General features: G+C 60.3%; 2 protein-coding genes across 10 annotated transcripts in view; one reads left to right on the top strand and one right to left on the bottom strand.

Annotated features, from left to right (window-relative positions):
* Window positions 1-11218, bottom strand: part of FAM161B (FAM161 centrosomal protein B) — a 93591-nt gene extending 82373 nt beyond the window's left edge. For 4 of the 6 annotated variants that reach the window (XR_012247299.1, XM_073638198.1, XM_073638199.1 and 1 more), the window contains exons 1-2: window positions 10918-11038; window positions 4210-4363 (exon numbers count right to left, since the gene is read on the bottom strand). Coding sequence is in view for 5 of the 6 variants with exons in the window: in XM_073638198.1 (XP_073494299.1) it covers window positions 4210-4363; window positions 10918-11023 (260 nt within the window). In the remaining variant the exon portion in view is untranslated. The other 2 variants (XM_073638201.1, XM_073638200.1) reach the window with 2 other exon arrangements.
* The window catches only part of COQ6 (coenzyme Q6, monooxygenase), a 112121-nt gene continuing 95723 nt past the window's right edge, over window positions 10923-27320 (top strand). The window contains exon 1 of one of the 4 annotated variants that reach the window (XM_073638193.1): window positions 10923-11062. The gene's annotated coding sequence lies outside the window, so the exon portion shown is untranslated. Of the gene's footprint in view, window positions 11063-11329; window positions 11349-17282; window positions 17312-17369; window positions 17390-27320 lie in introns of those variants that run through there. The other 3 variants (XM_073638197.1, XM_073638194.1, XM_073638196.1) reach the window with 3 other exon arrangements.

The raw sequence follows: 27320 nt of genomic DNA, 5'->3' as shown, positions 1-27320 counted from the left end.
TCCTCCCCTGTCCTCCAGGCTCTTTCTCCTCCCGGCTCCTCCCCTGTCCTCCCGGCTCCTCCCCTGTCCTCCAGGCTCCTCCCCTGTCCTCCCGGCTCCTCCCCTGTCCTCCCGGCTCCTCCCCTGTCCTCCCGGCTCCTCCCGGCTCTTCCCCTGTCCTCCCGGCTCTTTCTCCTCCCGGCTCCTCCCCTGTCCTCCCGCTCTTTCTCCTCCAGGCTCCTCCCGCTCTTTCTTCTCCAGGCTCCTCCCCTGTCCTCCCGCTCTTTCTCCTCCAGGCTCCTACCCTGTCCTCCAGGCTCTTTCTCCTCCAGGCTCCTCCCCTGTCCTCCCGGCTCTTTCTCCTCCCGGCTCCTCCCGCTCTTTCTCCTCCAGGCTCCTCCCGCTCTCTCCTCCAGGCTCCTCCCCTGTCCTCCAGCTCTTTCTCCTCCAGGCTCCTCCCCTGTCCTCCAGGCTCCTCCCCTGTCCTCCAGGCTCTTTCTCCTCCAGGCTCTTTCTCCTCCAGGCTCCTCCCCTGTCCTCCAGGCTCTTTCTCCTCCAGGCTCCTCCCCTGTCCTCCAGGCTCTTTCTCCTCCAGGCTCTCTTTCTCCTCCAGGCTCCTCCCCTGTCCTCCAGGCTCTTTCTCCTCCAGGCTCCTCCCCTGACCTCCAGGCTCTTTCTCCTCCAGGCTCCTCCCCTGACCTCCAGGCTCCTCCCCTGACCTCCAGGCTTTCTCCTCCAGGCTCCTCCCCTGACCTCCAGGCTCCTCCCCTGTCCTCCCACTCTTTCTCCTCCAGGCTCCTCCCGCTCTTTCTCCTCCCGGCTCCTCCCCTGTCCTCCCGCTCTTTCTCCTCCAGGCTCCTCCCGGCTCCTCCCCTGTCCTCCCGCTCTTTCTCCTCCCGGCTCCTCCCCTGTCCTCCCGCTCTTTCTCCTTCCGGCTCCTCCCCTGTCCTCCCGCTCTTTCTCCTCCAGGCTCCTCCCGCTCTTTCTCCTCCCGGCTCCTCCCCTGTCCTCCCGCTCTTTCTCCTCCAGGCTCCTCCCGCTCTTTCTCCTCCAGGCTCCTCCCCTGTCCTCCCGCTCTTTCTCCTCCAGGCTCCTCCCGCTCTTTCTCCTCCAGGCTCCTCCCCTGTCCTCCCGGCTCTTTCTCCTCCAGGCTCCTCCCCTGTCCTCCCGGCTCTTTCTCCTCCAGGCTCCTCCCCTGTCCTCCCGGCTCTCTCTCCTCCAGGCTCCTCCCCTGTCCTCCCGGCTCTTTCTCCTCCAGGCTCCTCCCCTGTCCTCCCGGCTCTTTCTCCTCCAGGCTCCTCCCCTGTCCTCCCGGCTCTTTCTCCTCCAGGCTCCTCCCCCTCTTTCTCCTCCAGGTTCCCCCCCCCCCTCTTTCTTCTCCAGGTTCCTCCCTCTCTTTCTTCTCCAGGTTCCTCCCCCTCTTTCTTCTCCAGGTTCCTCCCCCTCTTTCTCCTCCAGGTTCGTCCCCCTCTTTCTCCTCCAGGTTCGTCCCCCTCTTTCTTCCTGCCCCCCCCTTTTTCTCCTTCAGGTTCCTCCCCGTTCCTTCCCCTATTTCTCCTCCAGGTTCCTCCTCTGTCCTCCCATTCTTCCTCCTCCAGGTTTCTCCCCATCTTTCTCCTCCAGGTTCCTCCCCTGTCCTCCCCCCCTTTCTCCTCCAGGCCCTCCCCCTTTCTCCTCCCCCTTTCTCCTCCAGGCCCTCCCCCTTTCTCCTCCCCCCTCTTTCTCCTCCAGGCTCCCCCCCCTTTCTCCTCCAGGCTCCTCCCCCTTTCTCCTCCCCCCTCTTTCTCCTCCAGGCTCCTCCCCCCTCTTTCTCCTCCAGGTTCCTTCCCCTCTTTCTCCTCCAGGTTCCTTCCCCTCTTTCTCCTCCAGGTTCCTCCCCCGTCCTCCCCCTCTTTCTCCTCCAGGCTCCTCCCCCCCTCTTTCTCCTCCAGGCTCCTCCCCCCCTCTTTCTCCTCCAGGCTCCTCCCCCCCTCTTTCTCCTCCAGGCTCCTCCCCCCCTCTTTCTCCTCCAGGCTCCTCCCCCCTCTTTCTCCTCCAGGCTCCTCCCCCTCTTTCTCCTCCAGGTTCCTTCCCCTCTTTCTCCTCCAGGTTCCTTCCCCTCTTTCTCCTCCAGGTTCCTCCCCCGTCCTCCCCCTCTTTCTCCTCCAGGTTCCTCCCCCTCTTTCTCCTCCAGGTTCCTCCCCCTTTCTCCTCCTCCCTCTTTCTCCTCCAGGGTCCTCCCCCTTTCTCCTTCAGGTTCCTCCCGCCCTCCATCTCATCCAAGGAGGGAGGATTGCGATATCATGCAGGTACTGCTGTGAAGGAGGAGAGTCCGGCTCCAGGTAAAAAAGGATTTATTGAGCTAAGTGTTTCAGGGACAGTCCGTTCCCTTCATCAAATGTATTTGATAAAAGGCACGGACTGTCCCTGAAACGAGTAGTTCAATAAATCTTTTTTTTTTTACCTGGAACCGAACTCTCCTCCTTCATGGCGGAAGCATAGTGAACGGTCGACCGGTTGAGTTCCTTTAAGCTAACCCCAGTGTTGTGCCTGCAGCAGCACAACCTCTCCAGCTGAGCAAAGGTGAAATGCTGAGGATGTGGTGTGTCAACTGAGATTGATTCACACATGAAGCGCTTTTGTTCTTTTTTTGTTACTCCTTCTCCTCCAGGCTCCCCTGTCCACCTCCTTCCTCCAGGCGCCCGTTCGCCCTCCGCCTCCAGGCTCCCCTGTCCGCCTCCCGCCTTCAGGCTCCCCTGTCCGCCTCCCGCCTCCCCTGTCAGCCTTCCGTCTGCCTCCCCTGTCAGCCTCCTGCCTCCCCTGTCAGCCTCCTGCCTCCCCTGTCAGCCTCCTGCCTCCAGGCTCCCCTGTCAGCCTCCTGCCTCCAGGCTCCCCTGTCAGCCTCCTGCCTCCCCTGTCAGCCTCCTGCCTCCAGGCTCCCCTGTCAGCCTCCTGCCTCCCCTGTCAGCCTCCTGCCTCCCCTGTCAGCCTCCTGCCTCCAGGCTCCCCTGTCAGCCTCCAGGCTCCCCTGTCCGCCTCCTGCCTCCAGGCTCCCCTGTCCGCCTCCTGCCTCCAGGCTCCCCTGTCCGCCTCCTGCCTCCAGGCTCCCCTGTCCACCTCCTGCCTCCAGGCTCCCCTGTCCGCCTCCTGCCTCCAGGCTCCCCTGTCCGCCTCCTGCCTCCAGGCTCCCCTGTCCGCCTCCTGCCTGCCTCCTCCTCCTCCTCATGGAGTGGAGGGATGGAGGCTGTGTTAGATGACATGGCTTCCACAATGATGTGACCTCAACCCAAGTGAGATGGTTTGATTTGAAGTGAAGGCAAAGTAGCCACCAAGTGCTCATCACCTCTGCAAATTCCTCCAAGACTGTTGGAGCCATTCCAGGTGATGACATGTTGAAGCTGCAGAAAGAACGACTTAGGGGGGCTTAAAGGGGTTGTCCACTAATACTTAAAATATGCCAAAGCGTTTTTAAGATGAAAAGCAGCTTCTTTGTAATTACCTCCTGGTGCTGTTTCTGCCTGTGAGCGGCGCTATCACTGGCCGCTCACAGGCATCACCTGTCATGACAAGTCCAGGCTGCAGCCGGGGGTCTCTGTCTTCCGTGTTCCACGGTGGCTGCTGGGTTGTGGGCGGGATTACCCCACGCGTCACACCCGGCATCCACCACGCACTCTCCCTCCCCCCATTCATTGGGAAAGCACGCGGTGGATGCTGGGTGTGACGTGGTGGGATACCCCAGCCCACAACCCAGCAGCCACCGCGGGGACCCCAGCGCTGAGTCATGCCTCAATAGATGGGACGTCAGCGGGGGGTTACGTGCTGCCTGTGAGCGGCCAGTGATAGCGCCGCTCACAGGCAGAGGGAGGTAATTATAAAGAAGTTGCTTTTCATCATAAAAAAGCTGTGGCATATTTTGAATAGTAGTGGACAACCCCTTTAAGCTGTCATCAGAATAAATGGGGAACACAGTGAGGAATCTGAGGTGTAACATATTCTGGTTTGTTTTCCAAATGTTTCTTTTCTTCATAGGTTGAAGTAGAATAAGCGGCTTTTGACCGCATCTGGGGCTGCTGGTCTTTGCAATAAACCCTATAATTCAGTTGTCCCCCCCAATCTATCAGATCCCTGTTTCCAGCTGTGTCCTGGTATCACCAGACATGAGATTATCCTCTGGGCCTCCAGTCATGTGAAGCCATCTCACCCAGCTCTGCAGAGATTTGCTGCAGTCACCCGGCCACTGCAGCTACTCACCTCCTGGTCAGAGCCGGCCCAATACAGGCTTCATGCAGACAAGTCAGATCCTGCAGGATGAGGCTGCTCCTAATCTTCAGGCCTTGCATCATCTCCATCACGTCCTCATCTGCTATCTGCTCATCTGGCTCCTGACTCCAGGCCATGGTGAAGCCTACAGAGGAGCAGACACAGCACAGGTCACCCCACTGGACAGAGATCCATCACCCCCTCAACACAGGCAGCCAAGGTGGGCATCCCTCCCTCCTTCCCTGCAGGGGGAGCATTTCAGTATATATGTGCCATCTATCCAGACACTGTCAGGCTCTCTGGCATCCCACCACAATGGTCTAAGAGGAGGTTCATCAGAGGTGCAGAGCAGTCCTCCCCCGCCCGTCCTCAGAGCCGTCCTCGGTGCAGCTCTTCCCCGACACCCCGTCCGTCCTCACTCAAGGGCTTCCTCCCCCGGACCCCCGCCCATCCTCAGAGCCGTCCTCCCCCGGACCCCCGCCCGTCCTCAGAGCCGTCCTCCCCAGGACCCCCGCCCGTCCTCAGAGCCGTCCTCCCCAGGACCCCCGCCCGTCCTCAGAGCCGTCCTCCCCCGGACCCCCGCCCGTCCTCAGAGTCGTCCTCCCCCGGACCCCCGCCCGTCCTCAGAGCCGTCCTCCCCCGGACCCCCGCCCGTCCTCAGAGCCGTCCTCCCCCGGACCCCCGCCCGTCCTCAGAGCCGTCCTCCCCCGGACCCCCGCCCGTCCTCAGAGCCGTCCTCCCCCGGACCCCCGCCCGTCCTCAGAGCCGTCCTCCCCCGGACCCCCGCCCGTCCTCAGAGCCGTCCTCCCCCGGACCCCCGCCCGTCCTCAGAGCCGTCCTCCCCCGGACCCCCGCCCGTCCTCAGAGCCGTCCTCCCCCGGACCCCCGCCCGTCCTCAGAGCCGTCCTCCCCCGGACCCCCGCCCGTCCTCAGAGCCGTCCTCCCCCGGACCCCCGCCCGTCCTCAAAGCCGTCCTCCCCCGGACCCCCGCCCGTCCTCAGAGCCGTCCTCCCCCGGACCCCCGCCCGTCCTCAGAGCCTTCCTCCCCCGGACCCCCGCACGTCCTCAGAGCCTTCCTCCCCAGGACCCCCGCCCGTCCTCAGAGCCTTCCTCCCCAGGACCCCCGCCCGTCCTCAGAGCCTTCCTCCCCAGGACCCCCGCCCGTCCTCAGAGCCTTCCTCCCCAGGACCCCCGCCCGTCCTCAGAGCCGTCCTCCCCCGGACCCCCGCCCGTCCTCAGAGCCGTCCTCCCCCGGACCCCCGCCCGTCCTCAGAGCCGTCCTCCCCCGGACCCCCGCCCGTCCTCAGAGCCGTCCTCCCCCGGACCCCCGCCCGTCCTCAGAGCCGTCCTCCCCCGGACCCCCGCCCGTCCTCAGAGCCGTCCTCCCCCGGACCCCCGCCCGTCCTCAGAGCCGTCCTCCCCCGGACCCCCGCCCGTCCTCAGAGCCGTCCTCCCCCGTACCCCCGCCCGTCCTCAGAGCCGTCCTCCCCCGGACCCCCGCCCGTCCTCAGAGCCGTCCTCCCCCGGACCCCCGCCCGTCCTCAGAGCCGTCCTCCCCCGGACCCCCGCCCGTCCTCAGAGCCGTCCTCCCCCGGACCCCCGCCCGTCCTCAGAGCCGTCCTCCCCAGGACCCCCGCCCGTCCTCAGAGCCTTCCTCCCCAGGACCCCCGCCCGTCCTCAGAGCCGTCCTCCCCCGGACCCCCGCCCGTCCTCAGAGCCGTCCTCCCACTCCCCCCCCCCCCCACGTCCTCGGTGCAACTCTTCCCCGGTCCCTCGCCCCTCCTCGGTGCAGCGCTTCCCAGGTCCCCCGCCCGTCCTCGGTGCAACTCTTCCCCGGTCCCTCGCCCGTCCTCGGTGCAGCTCTTCCCCGGTCCCTCGCCCGTCCTCGGTGCAGCTCTTCCCCGGTCCCTCGCCCGTCCTCGGTGCAGCGCTTCCCAGGTCCCCCGCCCGTCCTCGGTGCAGCTCTTCCCCGGTCCCCCGCCCGTCCTCGGTGCAGCTCCTCTCCGGTCCCTCGCCCGTCCTCGGTGCAGCTCTTCCCCGGTCCCCCGTCCGTCCTCGGTGCAGCGCTTCCCCGGTCCCCCGTCCGTTCTCGGAGCCGTCCTCCCCGGTCCCTCGCCCGTCCTCGGTGCAGCTCTTCCCCGGTCCCTCGCCCGTCCTTGGTGCAGCTCTTCCCTGGTCCCCAGCCCGTCCTCGGTGCAGCTCTTCCCCGGTCCCCCGTCCGTCCTCGGTGCAGCGCTTCCCCGGTCCCCCGTCCGTCCTCGGAGCCGTCCTCCCCCGGTCCCTCGCCCGTCCTCGGTTCAGCTCTTCCCTGGTCCCCCGTCCGTCCTCGGTGCAGCGCTTCCCCGGTCCCCCAACCGTCCTCGGTGCAGCTCTTCCCCGGTCCCCCGCCCGTCCTCGGTGCAGCTCCTCTCCGGTCCCTCGCCCGTCCTCGGTGCAGCTCTTCCCCGGTCCCCCGTCCGTCCTCGGTGCAGCGCTTCCCCGGTCCCCCGTCCGTTCTCGGAGCCGTCCTCCCCCGGTCCCTCGCCCGTCCTCGGTGCAGCTCTTCCCCGGTCCCTCGCCCGTCCTTGGTGCAGCTCTTCCCTGGTCCCCAGCCCGTCCTCGGTGCAGCTCTTCCCCGGTCCCCCGTCCGTCCTCGGTGCAGCGCTTCCCCGGTCCCCCGTCCGTCCTCGGAGCCGTCCTCCCCCGGTCCCTCGCCCGTCCTCGGTTCAGCTCTTCCCCGGTCCCCCGTCCGTCCTCGGTGCAGCGCTTCCCCGGTCCCCCAACCGTCCTCGGAGCCGCCCTCGCCCGTCCTCGGTGCAGCTCTTCCCCGGTCCCTCGCCCGTCCTCAGTGCAGCTCTTCCCCGGTCCCTCGCCCGTCCTCAGTGCAGCTCTTCCCCGGTCCCTCGCCCGTCCTCGGTGCAGCTCTTCCCCGGTCCCTCGCCCGTCCTCGGTGCAGCTCTTCCCCGGTCCCTCGCCCGTCCTCGGTGCAGCACTTCCCCCGGTCCCCCGCCCGTCCTCGGTGCAGCTCTTCCCCGGTCCCTCGCCCGTCCTCGGTGCAGCTCTTCCCCGGTCCCTCGCCCGTCCTCGGTGCAGCTCTTCCCCGGTCCCTCGCCCGTCCTCGGTGCAGCTCTTCCCCGGTCCCCCGCCCGTCCTCGGTGCAGCTCTTCCCCGGTCCCTCGCCCGTCCTCGGTGCAGCTCTTCCCCGGTCCCTCGCCCGTCCTCGGTGCAGCTCTTCCCCAGTCCCTCGCCCGTCCTCGGTGCAGCTCTTCCCCAGTCCCTCGCCCGTCCTCGGTGCAGCTCTTCCCCGATCCCTCGCCCGTCCTCGGTGCAGCTCTTCCCCGATCCCTCGCCCGTCCTCGGTGCAGCTCTTCCCCGATCCCTCGCCCGTCCTCGGTGCAGCTCTTCCCCGGTCCCTCGCCCGTCCTCGGTGCAGCTCTTCCCCGGTCCCTCGCCCGTCCTCGGTGCAGCTCTTCCCCAGTCCCTCGCCCGTCCTCGGTGCAGCTCTTCCCCAGTCCCTCGCCCGTCCTCGGTGCAGCTCTTCCCCGATCCCTCGCCCGTCCTCGGTGCAGCTCTTCCCCGATCCCTCGCCCGTCCTCGGTGCAGCTCTTCCCCGGTCCCTCGCCCGTCCTCGGTGCAACTCTTCCCCGGTCCCTCGCCCGTCCTCGGTGCAGCTCTTCCCAGGTCCCCCGCCCGTCCTCGGTGCAGCTCTTCCCCGGTCCCCCGCCCGTCCTCGGTGCAGCTCTTCCCCGGTCCCCCGCCCGTCCTCGGTGCAGCTCTTCCCCGGTCCCTCGCCCGTCCTCGGTGCAGCTCTTCCCCGGTCCCCCGTCCGTCCTCGGAGCCGTCCTCCCCCGGTCCCTCGCCCGTCCTCGGTGCAGCTCTTCCCCGGTCCCTCGCCCGTCCTCGGTGCAGCTCTTCCCTGGTCCCCAGCCCGTCCTCGGTGCAGCTCTTCCCCGGTCCCCCGTCCGTCCTCGGTGCAGCGCTTCCCCGGTCCCCCGTCCGTCCTCGGAGCCGTCCTCCCCCGGTCCCTCGCCCGTCCTCGGTTCAGCTCTTCCCCGGTCCCCCGTCCGTCCTCGGTGCAGCGCTTCCCCGGTCCCCCAACCGTCCTCGGAGCCGCCCTCGCCCGTCCTCGGTGCAGCTCTTCCCCGGTCCCTCGCCCGTCCTCGGTGCAGCTCTTCCCCGGTCCCCCGCCCGTCCTCGGTGCAGCACTTCCCCCGGTCCCCCGCCCGTCCTCGGTGCAGCTCTTCCCCGGTCCCTCGCCCGTCCTCGGTGCAGCTCTTCCCCGGTCCCCCGCCCGTCCTCGGTGCAGCTCTTCCCCGGTCCCCCGCCCGTCCTCGGTGCAGCTCTTCCCCAGTCCCTCGCCCGTCCTCGGTGCAGCTCTTCCCCAGTCCCTCGCCCGTCCTCGGTGCAGCTCTTCCCCAGTCCCTCGCCCGTCCTCGGTGCAGCTCTTCCCCGGTCCCCCGCCCGTCCTCGGTGCAGCACTTCCCCCGGTCCCTCGCCCGTCCTCGGTGCAGCTCTTCCCCGGTCCCCCGCCCGTCCTCGGTGCAGCACTTCCCCCGGTCCCTCGCCCGTCCTCGGTGCAGCTCTTCCCCAGTCCCTCGCCCGTCCTCGGTGCAGCTCTTCCCCGATCCCTCGCCCGTCCTCGGTGCAGCTCTTCCCCGGTCCCTCGCCCGTCCTCGGTGCAGCTCTTCCCCGGTCCCTCGCCCGTCCTCGGTGCAGCTCTTCCCCCGGTCCCTCGCCCGTCCTCGGTGCAGCACTTCCCCCGGTCCCTCGCCCGTCCTCGGTGCAGCTCTTCCCCGGTCCCTCGCCCGTCCTCGGTGCAGCTCTTCCCCGGTCCCTCGCCCGTCCTCGGTGCAGCTCTTCCCCGGTCCCTCGCCCGTCCTCGGTGCAGCTCTTCCCCGGTCCCTCGCCCGTCCTCGGTGCAGCTCTTCCCCGGTCCCTCGCCCGTCCTCGGTGCAGCTCTTCCCCGGTCCCTCGCCCGTCCTCGGTGCAGCTCTTCCCCGATCCCTTGCCCGTCCTCGGTGCAGCTCTTCCCCGATCCCTCGCCCGTCCTCGGTGCAGCGCTTCCCCCGGTCCCTCGCCCGTCCTCGGTGCAGCGCTTCCCAGGTCCCCCGCCCGTCCTCGGTGCAGCTCTTCCCCTGTCCCTCGCCCGTCCTCGGTGCAGCTCTTCCCCAGTCCCTCGCCCGTCCTCGGTGCAGCTCTTCCCCGATCCCTCGCCCGTCCTCGGTGCAGCTCTTCCCCGGTCCCTCGCCCGTCCTCGGTGCAGCTCTTCCCCGATCCCTCGCCCGTCCTCGGTGCAGCTCTTCCCCAGTCCCTCGCCCGTCCTCGGTGCAGCACTTCCCCCGGTCCCTCGCCCGTCCTCGGTGCAGCTCTTCCCCGGTCCCTCGCCCGTCCTCGGTGCAGCTCTTCCCCGGTCCCTCGCCCGTCCTCGGTGCAGCTCTTCCCCGGTCCCTCGCCCGTCCTCGGTGCAGCTCTTCCCCGGTCCCTCGCCCGTCCTCGGTGCAGCGCTTCCCAGGTCCCCCGCCCGTCCTCGGTGCAGCTCTTCCCCGGTCCCTCGCCCGTCCTCGGTGCAGCTCTTCCCCGGTCCCTCGCCCGTCTTCGGTGCAGCTCTTCCCCGGTCCCCCGCCCGTCCTCGGTGCAGCGCTTCCCCGGTCCCTCGCCCGTCCTCGGTGCAGCTCTTCCCCGGTCCCTCGCCCGTCTTCGGTGCAGCTCTTCCCCGGTCCCTCGCCCGTCCTCGGTGCAGCTCTTCCCCGGTCCCTCGCCCGTCCTCGGTGCAGCTCTTCCCCGGTCCCTCGCCCGTCTTCGGTGCAGCTCTTCCCCGGTCCCTCGCCCGTCCTCGGTGCAGCTCTTCCCCGGTCCCTCGCCCGTCCTCGGTGCAGCTCTTCCCCGGTCCCTCGCCCGTCCTCGGTGCAGCGCTTCCCAGGTCCCTCGCCCGTCCTCGGTGCAGCGCTTCCCAGGTCCCCCGCCCGTCCTCGGTGCAGCTCTTCCCCGGTCCCTCGCCCGTCCTCGGTGCAGCTCTTCCCCGGTCCCTCGCCCGTCTTCGGTGCAGCTCTTCCCCGGTCCCTCGCCCGTCCTCGGTGCAGCTCTTCCCCGGTCCCTCGCCCGTCCTCGGTGCAGCTCTTCCCCGGTCCCTCGCCCGTCCTCGGTGCAGCTCTTCCCCGGTCCCTCGCCCGTCCTCGGTGCAGCGCTTCCCAGGTCCCCCGCCCGTCCTCGGTGCAGCTCTTCCCCGGTCCCTCGCCCGTCTTCGGTGCAGCTCTTCCCCGGTCCCCAGCCCGTCCTCGGTGCAGCGCTTCCCAGGTCCCTCGCCCGTCCTCGGTGCAGCGCTTCCCAGGTCCCCCGCCCGTCCTCGGTGCAGCTCTTCCCCGGTCCCTCGCCCGTCCTCGGTGCAGCTCTTCCCCGGTCCCTCGCCCGTCCTCGGTGCAGCTCTTCCCCGGTCCCTCGCCCGTCCTCGGTGCAGCTCTTCCCCGGTCCCTCGCCCGTCCTCGGTGCAGCTATTCCCTGGTCCCCAGCCCGTCCTCGGTGCAGCGCTTCTCAGGTCCCCCGCCCGTCCTCGGTGCAGCTCTTCCCCGGTCTCTCGCCCGTTCTCTAGTCTCACCCGTTCCGTGCTGATATAATGAGAAACAAACTGACAAGCCACGCCCCCCGCACTCTCCGCGCTCCGGGTTGGTTACGCGTTACTATGGAAATCAACATTCTTGCACACAGATTGGCCGCTCGCCCTACATGACGTCTTGCCCCGTCTACTGCGAGAAAGGGACAAGTCATGTGATCCGCGCTCCTCCCTCAATCCACGCTGATCATCGTAGCGACCGCTGGAGAGTGACGTCATTGAGTCTGCGACCGCGTACCGCAAGAAGTGGAGTCTTGTGTAGGTCGTTACGGACGCTTCGGTGTCCGAGCAGGAACTGTGCAGAGGAGAGGTGCAGCGAGTGAGGAGGAGAAGCTGCGAGTGAGGAAGAGGAGAAGCAGTGAGGAGCGGAGGGGGGAGCAGCGAGTAAGGAAGAGGAGAAGCAGTGAAGAACAGAGGGGGAGCAGCGAGTGAGGAAGAGGAAGAGGAGAAGCAGTGAAGAACAGAGGGGGGAGCAGCGAGTGAGGAGGAGGAGCTGCGAGTGAGGAAGAGGAGAAGCAGTGAGGAGCGGAGGGGGGAGCAGCGAGTGAGGAGGAGGAGCTGCGAGTGAGGAAGAGGAGAAGCAGTGAGGAGCGGAGGGGGAGCAGCGAGTGAGGAAGAGGAGAAGCAGTGAGGAGCGGAGGGGGGAGCAGCGAGTGAGGAAGAGGAAGAGGAGAAGCAGTGAAGAGCGGAGGGGGGAGCAGCGAGTGAGGAAGAGGAGAAGCAGTGAGGAGCGGAGGGAGGAGCAGCGAGTAAGGAAGAGGAGAAGCAGTGAGGAGCGGAGGGGGGAGCAGCGAGTGAGGAAGAGGAGAAGCAGTGAGGAGCGGAGGGAGGAGCAGCGAGTAAGGAAGAGGAGAAGCAGTGAAGAACAGAGGGGGGAGCAGCGAGTGAGGAAGAGGAGAAGCAGTGAGGAGCGGAGGGGGGAGCAGCGAGTGAGGAAGAGGAGAAGCAGAGAAGAACAGAGGGGGGAGCAGCGAGTGAGGAAGAGGAGAAGCAGTGAGGAGCGGAGGGGGGAGCAGCGAGTGAGGAAGAGGAGAAGCAGTGAAGAACAGAGGGGTGAGCAGCGAGTGAGGAAGAGGAGAAGCAGTGAGGAGCGGAGCGGGGAGCAGCGAGTAAGGAAGAGGAGAAGCAGTGAAGAACGGAGGGGGGAGCAGCGAGTGAGGAAGAGGAGAAGCTGTGAAGAACAGAGGGGGGAGCAGCGAGTAAGGAAGAGGAGAAGCAGTGAGGAGCGGAGGGGGGAGCAGCGAGTGAGGAAGAGGAGAAGCAGTGAGGAGCGGAGCGGGGAGCAGCGAGTGAGGAAGAGGAGAAGCAGTGAAGAACGGAGGGGGGAGCAGCGAGTGAGGAAGAGGAGAAGCTGTGAAGAACAGAGGGGGGAGCAGCGAGTAAGGAAGAGGAGAAGCAGTGAAGAACGGAGGGGGGAGCAGCGAGTGAGGAAGAGGAGAAGCTGTGAAGAACAGAGGGGGGAGCAGCGAGTAAGGAAGAGGGGAAGCAGTGAGGAGCGGAGCGGGGAGCAGCGAGTGAGGAAGAGGAGAAGCAGTGAAGAACGGAGGGGGGAGCAGCTAGTAAGGAAGAGGAGAAGCAGTGAAGAACGGAGGGGGGAGCAGCGAGTGAGGAAGAGGAGAAGCAGTGAAGAACGGAGGGGGGAGCAGCGAGTGAGGAAGAGGAGAAGCTGTGAGGAGCGGAGGGGGGAGCAGCGAGTGAGGAAGAGGAGAAGCAGTGAGGAGCGGAGGGGGGAGCAGCGAGTGAGGAAGAGGAGAAGCAGTGAGGAGCGGAGGGGGGAGCAGCGAGTGAGGAAGAGGAGAAGCAGTGAAGAACGGAGGGGGGAGTAGCGAGTGAGGAAGAGGAGAAGCAGTGAGGAGCGGAGGGGGGAGCAGCGAGTAAGGAAGAGGAGAAGCAGTGAAGAACAGAGGGGGGAGCAGCGAGTGAGGAAGAGGAGAAGCAGTGAGGAGCGGAGGGGGGAGCAGCGAGTGAGGAAGAGGAGAAGCAGTGAGGAGCGGAGGGGGGAGCAGCGAGTGAGGAAGTGGAAGAGGAGAAGCAGTGAAGAGCGGAGGGGGGAGCAGCGAGTGAGGAAGAGGAGAAGCAGTGAGGAGCGGAGGGGGGAGCAGCGAGTGAGGAAGAGGAGAAGCAGTGAGGAGCGGAGGGGGGAGCAGCGAGTGAGGAAGAGGAGAAGCAGTGAGGAGCGGAGGGGGGAGCAGCAAGTGAGGAAGAGGAAGAGGAGAAGCAGTGAAGAGCGGAGGGGGGAGCAGCGAGTGAGGAAGAGGAGAAGCAGTGAAGAACAGAGGGGGGAGCAGCGAGTGAGGAAGAGGAGAAGCAGTGAAGAGCGGAGGGGGGAGCAGCGAGTGAGGAAGAGGAGAAGCAGTGAAGAGCGGAGGGGGGAGCAGCGAGTGAGGAAGAGGAGAAGCAGTGAAGAGCGGAGGGGGGAGCAGCGAGTGAGGAAGAGGAGAAGCAGTGAAGAGCGGAGGGGGGAGCAGCGAGTGAGGAAGAGGAGAAGCAGTGAGGAGCGGAGGGGGGAGCAGCGAGTGAGGAAGAGGAGAAGCAGTGAAGAGCGGAGGGGGGAGCAGCGAGTGAGGAAGAGGAGAAGCAGTGAAGAACAGAGGGGGGAGCAGCGAGTGAGGAAGAGGAGAAGCAGTGAGGAGCGGAGGGGGGAGCAGCGAGTGAGGAAGTGGAAGAGGAGAAGCAGTGAAGAGCGGAGGGGGGAGCAGCGAGTGAGGAAGAGGAGAAGCAGTGAGGAGCGGAGGGGGGAGCAGCGAGTGAGGAAGAGGATAAGCAGTGAGGAGCGGAGGGGGGAGCAGCGAGTGAGGAAGAGGAGAAGCAGTGAGGAGCGGAGGGGGGAGCAGCGAGTGAGGAAGAGGAGAAGCAGTGAGGAGCGGAGGGGGGAGCAGCGAGTGAGGAAGAGGAGAAGCAGTGAGGAGCGGAGGGGGGAGCAGCGAGTGAGGAAGAGGAGAAGCAGTGAAGAACGGAGGGGGGAGTAGCGAGTGAGGAAGAGGAGAAGCAGTGAAGAACGGAGGGGGGAGTAGCGAGTGAGGAAGAGGAGAAGCAGTGAGGAGCGGAAGGGGGAGCAGCGAGTGAGGAAGAGGAGAAGCAGTGAAGAACGGAGGGGGGAGTAGCGAGTGAGGGAGGGGGGAGCAGTGAGTGAGGAAGAGGAGAAGCAGTGAGGAGCGGAGGGGGGAGCAGCGAGTGAGGAAGAGGAGAAGCAGTGAGGAGCGGAGGGGGGAGCAGCGAGTGAGAAAGAGGAGAAGCAGTGAGGAGCGGAGGGGGGAGCAATGAGTGAGGAAGAGGAGAAGCAGTGAGGAGCGGAGGGGGGAGCAGCGAGTGAGGAAGAGGAGAAGCAGTGAGGAGCGGAGGGGGGAGCAGCGAGTGAGAAAGAGGAGAAGCAGTGAGGAGCGGAGGGGGGAGCAGCGAGTGAGAAAGAGGAGAAGCAGTGAGGAGCGGAGGGGGGAGCAATGAGTGAGGAAGAGGAGAAGCAGTGAGGAGCGGAGGGGGGAGCAGTGAGTGAGGAAGAGGAGAAGCAGTGAGGAGCGGAGGGGGGGCAGCGAGTGAGGAAGAGGAGAAGCAGTGAGGAGCGGAGGGGGGAGCAGCGAGTGAGAAAGAGGAGAAGCAGTGAGGAGCGGAGGGGGGAGCAGCGAGTGAGAAAGAGGAGAAGCAGTGAGGAGCGGAGGGGGGAGCAATGAGTGAGGAAGAGGAGAAGCAGTGAGGAGCGGAGGGGGGAGCAGTGAGTGAGGAAGAGGAGAAGCAGTGAGGAGCGGAGGGGGGAGCAGCGAGTGAGGAAGAGGAGAAGCAGTGAGGAGCGGAGGGGGGAGCAGCGAGTGAGGAGGGGGGAGCGGAGCAGCTGCGAGTTAGGAGATGGAGCTGTGAGGGTGGAGGAGCACAAGTAAGAAGCAAAGCTGTGAGGAGGAAGAGGAGCTGCGAGTGAGGAGTGGTGGGGGGAGCAGTGAGGGAGAGCGGAGCAGCGAGTGAGTGAGGAGAAGGAGGAGCAGCGAATGAGAGGGAGCAGCGAGTTAGGCTGTATGCCCACTATGCGTTTTTCAAGCGTTTTTACCGCAGAATTTCCGCAGCGAAAACGCTTACAAAACGCTTGGTAATCCATGCCCCATGGTCCCCAATGATAATCCTCATGTGCTGTGCACATGCTGCGGAAATTTTCACTGCGGATTATCATTGCGGAAAAGCATGTCCATTGATTTTGTGGACACATAGCGTAATCGCCGCCATTGACTTGCATTGGACCGCGTGACATCTGCATCACTGCATCTGTACATGCGGATATCACACGTTTCAATGTGCAGATGGTACCCAGGTGTGGAGGACAGGAGACTCTCCTCCAGACTCGGGTACCATAGAACCTGTAAAAAAAAGAATAAAATAAAAAATAAAGATTATACTTACCTTCCGAGTGTTTTCTCCCCTCCGTCTGGTCTGCTGTATGGGTCGCGTTGTTGTGAAGGACCTGTCATGACGTCATTGAGTCATGTGACCTGTCACATGACTCTGACATCACAGTAAGCCCTTCACACCACCGCGAGCAGCGCAACAGACCGGATGCAGTTGAGAAAATACCGGGAGGACATCGGAAGGTAAGTATAATCTTTATTTTAAATTCTTTTTTTACAGGTTCTATGGTACCCGAGTCTGGATGAGAATCTCATCTTCTCCAAACCCGGGTACCATCCGCACATAGAAAGGCTTAATATCCGTGTGTGCAAATGTGCTGACATGGATATTAAGCATTTCAATGCAAGTCAGTGGCGGCGATTACGGAAATTGACATGGGGCATGGATTACCAAGCGTTTTTTATGCGTTTTCGCTGCGGAAATTCCGCGGCAAAAACGCTTGAAAAACGCATAGTGGGCATACAGCCTAGAAGCAAAGCTGTGAGGAGGGGGATCAGCGATTGAAGAGGAGGAGCAGCGAGTGAGGAGCGGGTCATTGGAGGAGGAGGAGCAGTGAGTGGGGAGGAGCAGTGAATGAGGAGGAGGAGCAGCGAATGAGGAGCCGAGGGGGGAGCAGTGAGTAAGAAGCAAAGCTGTGAGGAGCGGCGAGTGAGGAGGATGAGGAGCGGCGAGTGAGGAGCAGTGATTGAGGGGCGGAGCAGCGACTGAGGAGCATGGCATTGGAGGAGGAGCTGCGAGTGAGGAGCTGGTCATTGGAGGAGGATCTGCGAGTGAGGAGGCGGAGCTGTGATTGAGGAGCAGCGAATGAGGAGGAGGAGAAGCGAGCAGGAAGCAAAGCTGTGAGGAGCAGCGAGTGAGGAGGAGGGGGAGCGGCGAGTGAGGAGCAAATCTGAGGAGGATGAGAACCTGCGATTGAGGAGGGGGAACAGCAAGTGAGGAGCAGGGTTTGTGAGGAGGAGCTGCGAGTGAGGAGGATGAGGAGCAGCAGCGAGTGAGGAGGAGGAGGATGAGGAGCAGCAGCGAGTGAGGAGGAGGAGGATGAGGAGCAGCAGCGAGTGAGGAGGATGAGGAGCAGCAGCGAGTGAGGAGGAGGAGGATGAGGAGCAGCAGCAGCGAGTGAGGAGGAGGATGAGGAGCAGCAGCAGCGAGTGAGGAGGAGGATGAGGAGCAGCAGCGAGTGAGGAGGAGGATGAGGAGCAGCAGCAGCGAGTGAGGAGGAGGATGAGGAGCAGCAGCAGCGAGTGAGGAGGAGGATGAGGAGCAGCAGCAGCGAGTGAGGAGGAGGATGAGGAGCAGCAGCAGCGAGTGAGGAGGAGGATGAGGAGCAGCAGCAGCGAGTGAGGAGGAGGATGAGGAGCAGCAGCGAGTGAGGAGGAGGATGAGGAGCGGCAGCAGCGAGTGAGGAGGAGGATGAGGAGCGGCAGCAGCGAGTGAGGAGGAGGATGAGGAGCGGCAGCAGCGAGTGAGGAGGAGGATGAGGAGCGGCAGCAGCGAGTGAGGAGGAGGATGAGGAGCGGCAGCAGCGAGTGAGGAGGAGGATGAGGAGCGGCAGCAGCGAGTGAGGAGGAGGATGAGGAGCGGCAGCAGCGAGTGAGGAGGAGGATGAGGAGCAGCAGCGAGTGAGGAGGAGGATGAGGAGCGGCAGCAGCGAGTGAGGAGGAGGATGAGGAGCGGCAGCAGCGAGTGAGAAGGAGGATGAGGAGCGGCAGCAGCGAGTGAGGAGGAGGATGAGGAGCGGCAGCAGCGAGTGAGGAGGAGGATGAGGAGCGGCAGCAGCGAGTGAGGAGGAGGATGAGGAGCAGCAGCAGCGAGTGAGGAGGAGGATGAGGAGCAGCAGCAGCGAGTGAGGAGGAGTGAGTGAGGAGGAGCAGCAGCTAGTGAGGAGGAGCGAGTGAGGAGGCGGAGGAGCAGCAGCAAGTGGAGCGAAGGGGGAGCAGCGAGTGAGGAGCTGAGCAGCGAGTGAGGAGCGGAGGGGGGAGCAGTGAATGAAAAGCGGAGTGTGGAGCAGTGAGTGGGGGGGCAGTGAGGAGCCAAGCTGTGAATGAGGAGGAGGAGCGGAGTAGTGAGTAGGGGGCAGTTAGCAAGCGGAGCAGCGAGTGAGGAGCCGAGCTGTGAATGGTGAGGGGGAGCAGCGAGTGAGGAGCCGAGCTGTGAATGGTGAGGGGGAGCAGCGAGTGAGGAGCCGAGCTGTGAATGGTGAGGGGGAGCAGCGAGTGAGGAGCGGAGCAGGGGGGGGGGGGGGGGGGGGGGGGAGTCTTATCTGGGGATTGTGATCAATTACAGAGATGGAGAACCTCTATGGGAAGGGTTAGACATCTTCTGTCTGCTGCAGCGCTGCAGGCGACTGGCTGCAGTGGGAGGACTCCTGACACCGGCAGCCTGTGCAGAGTCGGGGGTGGGGGGGTGCTGCGGTTTTCTAGGTGGATTTAATGAGGGGAAATCTCAGACCAGGATTTTTATGTGATTCTAACGTCTATAGAGTCCCCACATGTTAAGAGCAGCGGCGTCTGCTGCAGATAGACGAAATATGTTCACACCAATTTGCCATGGACTAAGAATTGTGAGCACAAACAGTGCAGTGTGATTGTATCATGGATACCCCCCCGAGTGCACACAAAGTGCGTGCCGGCTCACAGCTGAGCATTTGGCACAGTCTTAAAATGAGAACAAAAATAAGATTCTCAATGGTTCCCCGCCGCGTTTCCCCTCTCTGCTTCCCCCGCCGCGTTTCCCCTCTCTGCTTCCCCCGCCGCGTTTCCCCTCTCTGCTTCCCCCGCCGCGTTTCCCCTCTCTGCTTCCCCCGCCACGTTTCCCCTCTCTGCTTCCCCCGCCGCGTTTCCCCTCTCTGCTTCCCCCGCCGCGTTTCCCCTCTCTGCTTCCCCCGCCGCGTTTCCCCTCTCTGCTTCCCCCGCCGCCTTTCCCCTCTCTGCTTCCCCCGCCGCCTTTCCCCTCTCTGCTTCCCCCGCCGCCTTTCCCCTCTCTGCTTCCCCCGCCGCCTTTCCCCTCTCTGCTTCCCCCGCCGCCTTTCCCCTCTCTGCTTCCCCCGCCGCCTTTCCCCTCTCTGCTTCCCCCGCCGCCTTTCCCCTCTCTGCTTCCCCCGCCGCCTTTCCCCTCTCTGCTTCCCCGCCGCCTTTCCCCTCTCTGCTTCCCCCGCCGCCTTTCCCCTCTCTGCTTCCCCCGCCGCCTTTCCCCTCTCTGCTTCCCCCGCCGCCTTTCCCCTCTCTGCTTCCCCCGCCGCCTTTCCCCTCTCTGCTTCCCCCGCCGCCTTTCCCCTCTCTGCTTCCCCCGCCGCCTTTCCCCTCTCTGCTTCCCCCGCCGCCTTTCCCCTCTCTGCTTCCCCCGCCGCCTTTCCCCTCTCTGCTTCCCCCGCCGCGTTTCCCCTCTCCGCTTCCCCCGCCGCGTTTCCCCTCTCCGCTTCCCCCGCCGCGTTTCCCCTCTCCGCTTCCCCCGCCGCCTTTCCCCTCTCCGCTTCCCCCGCCGCCTTTCCCCTCTCCGCTTCCCCCGCCGCCTTTCCCCTCTCCGCTTCCCCCGCCGCCTTTCCCCTCTCCGCTTCCCCCGCCGCCTTTCCCCTCTCGCGCTCCCGCTTCCCCCTCTCCCGCTTCCCCCGCCGCCTTTCCCCTCTCGCGCTCCCGCTTCCCCCTCTCCCGCTTCCCCCGCCGTGCTTCACCTCTCCCGCTTCCCCTCCTTTCTAGCCGGCTGCGCCTTATGAGACTGCGGTTGTTAGGACTCGTCCTCTGGGGTCAGGATGTCCTTATGTTTGTAAAGTGTCTTAAAATCTTAATATTTTCCAATTGTTACTAAACCTTAGAAAAAATATTTTCTAGTTATAATTTTTTCACCACGTTATTGTCCCTGTGCTAATTTTAATAAACCCATCTCTTATTCACCCTCCCCAGGTCCAGTACAGCATCTCCATTCATTGTTTACAGGTTCCAGTGGTGACGTCACAATCTCCACTCACCTCACCGCTGCAGCCAATCACTAGACTCAGCTGTACACGCTATGTACTTCAGCATGGCTGCTGAGCTTAATGAACCCATCCCTCACCATCACACACACACACACACACACACACACGTATTCTGAAGACCCCAAACCCATCCCCCACCATCACACACACGTATTCTGAAGACCCCAAACCCATCCCCCCCAATATTATACGTATTCTGGAGACCCCAAACCCATCCCCCACCATCACACACATACGTATTCTGAAGACCACAAACCCATCCCCCACCATCACACACACACGTATTCTGGAGACCCCAAACCCATCCCCCACCATCACACACACACACGTATTCTGGATACCCCAAACCCATCCCTCACCAATATCACACACACATATTCTGAAGACCCCAATCCCATCCCCCACCATCACACACACACGTATTCTGAAGACCCCAAACCCATCCCCCACCATCACACACACACACGTATTCTGGAGACCCCAAACCCATCCCCCCAATATCACACACACATATTCTGAAGACCCCAAACCCATCGCCCACCATCACACACGTATTCTGAAGACCCCAAACCCATCCCCCACCATCATATACGTATTCTGGAGACCCCAAACCCATCCCCCACCATCACACACACGTATTCTGAAGACCCCAAACACATCCCCCACCATCACACACATATTCTGAAGACCCCAAACCCATCCCCCCCAATATCATACACACATATTCTGAAAACCCCAAACCCATCCCCCACCATCACACACACACACACACACACACACACACGTATTCTGAAGACCCCATCACACACACACACGTATTCTGAAGACCCCAGACCCATCCACCCCAATATCATACACACATATTCTGAAGACCCCAAACCCACCCCCCACCATCATACACACATATTCTGAAGACCCCAAACCCACCCCCCACCATCATACACACGTATTCTGAAGACCCCAAACCCATCCCCCACCATCATACACACGTATTCTGAAGACCCCAAACCCATCCCCCCCAATATCATACACACACATTCTGGAGACCCCAAACCCATCCCCCACCATCACACACACACACACACACACACACACACACGTATTCGGAAGACCCCAAGCCCATCCCCCACCATCACACACACGTATTCTGAAGACCCCAAACCCATCCCCCCCAATATCCTACACATATATTCTGAAGACCCCAAACCCATCCCCCACCATCATACACACGCACACACGCGTATTCTGGAGACTCCAAACCCATCCCCCCAACATCTCACACACGTATTCTAAAGACCCCAAACCCATCCCCCCCAATATCATACACACATATTCTGAAGACCCCAAACCCATCCCCCCCCAATATCATACGTATTCTGGAGACCCCAAACCCATCCCCCACCATCACACACATACGTATTCTGAAGACCCCAAACCCATCCCCCACCATCACACACATACGTATTCTGAAGACCCCAAACCCATCCCCCCCCAATATCATACGTATTCTGGAGACCCCAAACCCATCCCCCACCATCACACACATACGTATTCTGAAGACCCCAAACCCATCCCCCACCATCACACACACACGTATTCTGGAGACCCCAAACCCATCCCCCACCATCACACACACACACGTATTCTGGAGACCCCAAACCCATCCCCCACCATCACACACACACGTATTCTGGAGACCCCAAACCCATCCCCCACCATCACACACACACGTATTCTGGAGACCCCAAACCCATCCCCCACCATCACACACACACGTATTCTGGAGACCCCAAACCCATCCCCCACCATCACACACACACGTATTCTGGAGACCCCAAACCCATCCCCCACCATCACACACACATGTATTCTGGAGACCCCAAACCCATCCCCCACCATCACACACATACGTATTCTGGAGACCCCAAACCCATCCCCCACCATCACACACACACGTATTCTGAAGACCTCAAACCCATCCCTCCCCAATATCACACACACACATATTCTGAAGACCCCAAACCCATCCCCCACCATCACACGCACACACACACACCTACACACACGTATTCTGGATACCTCAAACCCATCCCCTGCTGTCGCACGTACCCCGGAGACTCCCACTACCACCATAGAATTGTTTTCTGTCACCACCATCTTTGCTGCTTGATTCCCTTTAACCACAGACGGCGCTCTGCTGCATCACATAGAAATCTACTGACAGAATCCAACCACAGCGTTTGGGAGCAGAAGGGTCCGTACATAGAGGAGCGGACCCCAAGTGACCCCGACGTCACAGCTCCTAGTGTCTACCAAGTCCACTGTGCGGACGGCAGTCACTGAGCCGTCATCACGGGGGAACCGGATGGAGGGACGGATGGAGGGGACCGGATAGACGACCCTTTATTCCGCTCTTTATCCTGTGTAGTGACTGTGCGGGGTTATTCTCCTCTTTATCCTGTGTGGTGACTGTGCGGGGTTATTCTCTTTATCCTGTGTGGTGACTGTGCGGGGTTATTCTCCTCTTTATCCTGTGTGGTGACTGTGCGGGGTTATTCTCTTTATCCTGTGTTGGTGACTGTGCGGGGTTATTCTTCTCTTTATCCTGTGTGGTGACTGTGCGGGGTTATTCTCTTTATCCTGTGTGGTGACTGTGCGGGGTTATTCTCCTCTTTACCCTGTGTGGGGTTATTCTCTTTATCTTGTGTGGTGACTGTGCGGGGTTATTCTCCTCTTTATCCTGTGTGGTGACTGTGCGGGGTTATTCTCTTTATCCTGTGTGGTGACTGTGCGGGGTTATTCTCTTTATCCTGTGTGGTGACTGTGCGGGGTTATTCTCCTCTTTATCTTGTGTGGTGACTGTGCGGGGTTATTCCGCTCTTTATCCTGTGTGGTGACTGTGCGGGGTTATTCTCCTCTTTATCCTGTGTGGGGTTATTCTCTTTACCCTGTGTGGTGACTGTGCGGGGTTATTCTCCTCTTTATCCTGTGTGGTGACTGTGCGGGGTTATTCTCTTTATCCTGTGTGGTGACTGTGCGGGGTTATTCTCTTTATCCTGTGTGGTGACTGTGCGGGGTTATTCTCCTCTTTATCTTGTGTGGTGACTGTGCGGGGTTATTCCGCTCTTTATCCTGTGTGGTGACTGTGCGGGGTTATTCTCCTCTTTATCCTGTGTGGGGTTATTCTCTTTATCTTGTGTGGTGACTGTGCGGGGTTATTCTCCTCTTTATCCTGTGTGGTGACTGTGCGGGGTTATTCTCCTCTTTATCCTGTGCGGGGTTAGTCTGCTCTTTATCCTGTGCAGTGACTGTGCAGGGTTATTCTCCTCTTTACCCTGTGTGCTGACTGTGTGGGGTTATTCTCTTTATCTTGTGTGGTGACTGTGCGGGGTTATTCTCCTCTTTATCCTGTGTGGTGACTGTGTGGGGTTATTCTCTTTATCCTGTGTGGTGACTGTGCGGGGTTATTCTCTTTATCCTGTGTGGTGACTGTGCGGGGTTATTCTCTTTATCCTGTGTGGTGACTGTGCGGGGTTATTCTCCTCTTTATCTTGTGTGGTGACTGTGCGGGGTTATTCCGCTCTTTATCCTGTGTGGTGACTGTGCGGGGTTATTCTCCTCTTTATCCTGTGTGGGGTTATTCTCTTTATCTTGTGTGGTGACTGTGCGGGGTTATTCTCCTCTTTATCCTGTGTGGTGACTGTGCGGGGTTATTCTCCTCTTTATCCTGTGCGGGGTTAGTCTGCTCTTTATCCTGTGCAGTGACTGTGCAGGGTTATTCTCCTCTTTACCCTGTGTGCTGACTGTGTGGGGTTATTCTCTTTATCTTGTGTGGTGACTGTGCGGGGTTATTCTCCTCTTTATCCTGTGTGGTGACTGTGTGGGGTTATTCTCTTTACCCTGTGTGGTGACTGTGCGGGGTTATTCTCCTCTTTATCCTGTGTGGTGACTGTGCGGGGTTATTCCGCTCTTTATCTTGTGTGGTGACTGTGCGGGGTTATTCTTCTCTTTATCCTGTGTGGTGGCTGTGCGGGGTTATTCTTCTCTTTATCCTTTGTGGTGACTGTGCGGGGTTATTCTCCTCTTTATCCTGTGTAGTGACTGTGCGGGGTTATTCTCCTCTTTATCCTGTGTAGTGACTGTGCGGGGTTATTCTCCTCTTTATCCTGTGTGGTGACTGTGCGGGGTTATTCTCTTTATCCTGTGTGGTGACTGTGCGGGGTTATTCTCCTCTTTATCCTGTGTGGTGACTATGCGGGGTTATTCTCTTTATCCTGTGTGGTGACTGTGCGGGGTTATTCTTCTCTTTATCCTTTGTGGTGGCTGTGTGGGGTTATTCTTCTCTTTATCCTTTGTGGTGACTGTGCGGGGTTATTCTCCTCTTTATCCTGTGTGGTGACTGTGCGGGGTTATTCTCTTTATCCTGTGTGGTGACTGTGCGGGGTTATTCTCCTCTTTATCCTGTGTGGTGACTGTGCGGGGTTATTCTCCTCTTTATCCTGTGTGGTGACTGTGCGGGGTTATTCTCTTTATCCTGTGTGGTGACTGTGCGGGGTTATTCTCCTCTTTATCCTGTGTGGTGACTGTGCGGGGTTATTCTCCTCTTTATCCTGTGTGGTGACTGTGCGGGGTTATTCTCCTCTTTATCCTGTGTGGTGACTGTGCGGGGTTATTCTCCTCTTTATCCTGTGTGGTGACTGTGCGGGGTTATTCTCCTCTTTATCCTGTGTGGTGACTGTGCGGGGTTATTCTCCTCTTTATCCTGTGTGGTGACTGTGCGGGGTTATTCCTCTCTTTATCCTGTGCGGTGACTGTACGGGGTTATTCCTCTCTTTATCCTGTGTGGTGACTGTGCGGGGTTATATTCCTCTTTATCCTGTGTGGTGACTGTGCGGGGTTATTCCGCTCTTTATCCTGTGTGGTGACTGTGCGGGGTTATTCCGCTCTTTATCCTGTGTGGTGACTGTGCGGGGTTATTCCGCTCTTTATCCTGTGTGGGGTTATTCTCTTTACCCTGTGTGGTGACTGTGCGGGGTTATTCTCCTCTTTACCCTGTGTGGTGACTGTGCGGGGTTATTCCGCTCTTTATCTTGTGTGGTGACTGTGCGGGGTTATTCTTCTCTTTATCCTGTGTGGTGACTGTGCGGGGTTATATTCCTCTTTATCCTGTGTGGTGACTGTGCGGGGTTATTCCGCTCTTTATCCTGTGTGGTGACTGTGCGGGGTTATTCCGCTCTTTATCCTGTGTGGTGACTGTGCGGGGTTATTCCACTCTTTATCCTGTGTGGTGACTGTGTGGGGTTATTCTCTTTACCCTGTGTGGTGACTGTGCGGGGTTATTCTCCTCTTTACCCTGTGTGGTGACTGTGCGGGGTTATTCCGCTCTTTATCTTGTGTGGTGACTGTGCGGGGTTATTCCGCTCTTTATCTTGTGTGGTGACTGTGTGGGGTTATTCCTCTCTTTATCCTGTGTGGTGACTGTGCGGGGTTATATTCCTCTTTATCCTGTGTGGTGACTGTGCGGGGTTATTCCGCTCTTTATCCTGTGTGGTGACTGTGCGGGGTTATTCCGCTCTTTATCCTGTGTGGTGACTGTGCGGGGTTATTCCGCTCTTTATCCTGTGTGGTGACTGTGTGGGGTTATTCCGCTCTTTATCCTGTGTGGTGACTGTGTGGGGTTATTCTCTTTACCCTGTGTGGTGACTGTGCGGGGTTATTCTCCTCTTTACCCTGTGTGGTGACTGTGCGGGGTTATTCCGCTCTTTATCTTGTGTGGTGACTGTGCGGGGTTATTCCGCTCTTTATCTTGTGTGGTGACTGTGCGGGGTTATTCTTCTCTTTATCCTGTGTGGTGACTGTGCGGGGTTATTCCTCTCCTTATCCTGTGCGGTGACTGTGCGGGGTTATTCTCCTCTTTTTCCTGTGTAGTGACTGTGCGGGGTTATTCCTCTCTTTATCCTGTGTGGTGACTGTGCGGGGTTATTCCACTCTTTATCCTGTGTGGTGACTGTGCGGGGTTATTCTCCTCTTTATCCTGTGTGGTGACTGTGCGGGGTTATTCCTTCCCCTCTATGCTGTATGGTGACTGTGCGGGGTTATTCTCCTCTTTATCCTGTGTGGTGGCTGTGCGGGGTTATTCTCCTCTTTATCCTGTGTGGTGACTGTGCGGGGTTATTCTCTTTCTCCTGTGTGGTGACTGTGCGGGGTTATTCTCCTCTTTATCCTGTGTGGTGACTGTGCGGGGTTATTCCTTCCCCTCTATGCTGTATTGTGACTGTGCGGGGTTATTCTCTTTATCCTGTGTGGTGACTGTGCGGGGTTATTCTCTTTATCCTGTGTGGTGACTGTGCGGGGTTATTCCGCTCTTTATCCTGTGTGGTGACTGTGCGGGGTTATTCTCCTCTTTATCCTGTGTGGTGACTGTACGGGGTTATTCTCTTTATCCTGTGTGGTGACTGTGCGGGGTTATTCTCCTCTTTATCCTGTGTGGTGACTGTGTGGGGTTATTCTCTTTATCCTGTGTGGTGACTGTGTGGGGTTATTCTCCTCTTTATCCTGTGTGGTGACTGTGCAGGGTTATTCTCTTTATCCTGTGCGGTGACTGTGCAGGGTTATTCTCTTTATCCTGTGCGGTGACTGTGCAGGGTTATTCTCTTTATCCTGTGTGGTGACTGTGCGGGGTTATTCTCCTCTTTACCCTGTATGGTGACTGTGCGGGGTTATTCTCCTCTTTATCCTGTGTGGTGACTGTGTGGGGTTATTCTCCTCTTTATCCTGTGTGGTGACTGTGCGGGGTTATTCCGCTCTTTATCCTGTGTGGTGACTGTGCAGGGTTATTCTCCTCTTTATCCTGTGTGGTGACTGTGCGGGGTTAGTCCACTCTTTATCCTGTGTGGTGGCTGTGCGGGGTTATTCTCTTTATCCTGTGTTGTGACTGTGCGGGGTTATTCTCCTCTTTATCCTGTGTGGTGACTGTACGGGGTTATTCTCCTCTTTATCCTGTGTGGTGACTGTGCGGAGTTATTCTCTTTATCCTGTGCGGGTTTATTCTCCTCTTTATCCTGTGTGGTGACTGTGCGGGGTTATTCTCCTCTTTATCCTGTGTGGTGACTGTGCGGGGTTATTCCACTCTTTATCCTGTGTTGTGACTGTGTGGGGTTATTCTCCTCTTTATCCTGTGTGGTGACTGTGCGGGGTTATTCTCCTCTTTATCCTGTGTGGTGACTGTGCGGGGTTATTCCTCTCTTTATCCTGTGTTGTGACTGTGTGGGGTTATTCTCCTCTTTATCCTGTGTGGTGACTGTGCGGGGTTATTCTCCTCTTTATCCTGTGTGGTGACTGTGCGGGGTTATTCTCTTTATCCTGTGTGGTGACTGTGCGGGGTTATTCTCTTTATCCTGTGCGGGGTTATTCTCTTTATCCTGTGTGGTGACTGTGCGGGGTTATTCTTCTCTTTATCCTGTGTGGTGACTGTGCAGGGTTATTCTCTTTATCCTGTGCGGTGACTGTGCAGGGTTATTCTCTTTAGCCTGTGCGGGGTTATTCCTCTCTTTATCCTGTGCGGTGACTGTGCGGGGTTATTCCTCTCTTTATCCTGTGTGGTGACTGTGCGGGGTTATATTCCTCTTTATCCTGTGTGGTGACTGTGCGGGATTATTCCGCTCTTTATCCTGTGTGGTGACTGTGCGGGGTTATTCTCCTCTTTATCTTGTGTGGTGACTGTGCGGGGTTATTCTTCTCTTTATCTTGTGTGGTGACTGTGCGGGGTTATTCTCCTCTTTATCCTGTGTGGTGACTGTGCGGGGTTATTCTCCTCTTTACCCTGTGTGGTGACTGTGCGGGGTTATTCTCTTTATCCTGTGTGGGGTTATTCTCCTTTTTATCCTGTGTGGTGACTGTGCAGGGTTATTCTCTTCATCCTGTGTGGTGACTGTGCGGGGTTATTCCGCTCTTTATCCTGTGTGGTGACTGTGCGGGGTTATTCTCCTCTTTATCCTGTGTGGTGACTGTGCAGGGTTATTCTCTTTATCCTGTGCGGTGACTGTGCAGGGTTATTCTCTTTAGCCTGTGCGGTGACTGTGCGGGGTTATTCCTCTCTTTATCCTGTGCGGTGACTGTGCGGGGTTATTCTCCTCTTTATCTTGTGTGGTGACTGTG

The sequence above is a fragment of the Phyllobates terribilis genome, unplaced genomic scaffold, assembly GCF_046119375.1.
Source record: "Phyllobates terribilis strain yellow unplaced genomic scaffold, ASM4611937v1 Scaffold_7__3_contigs__length_470593459, whole genome shotgun sequence".
Classification (NCBI taxonomy): Eukaryota; Metazoa; Chordata; class Amphibia; order Anura; family Dendrobatidae; genus Phyllobates; species Phyllobates terribilis.
The sequence above is the reverse complement of the archived record's forward strand: the minus strand, read 5'-3'. Positions and strand labels throughout refer to the sequence as shown.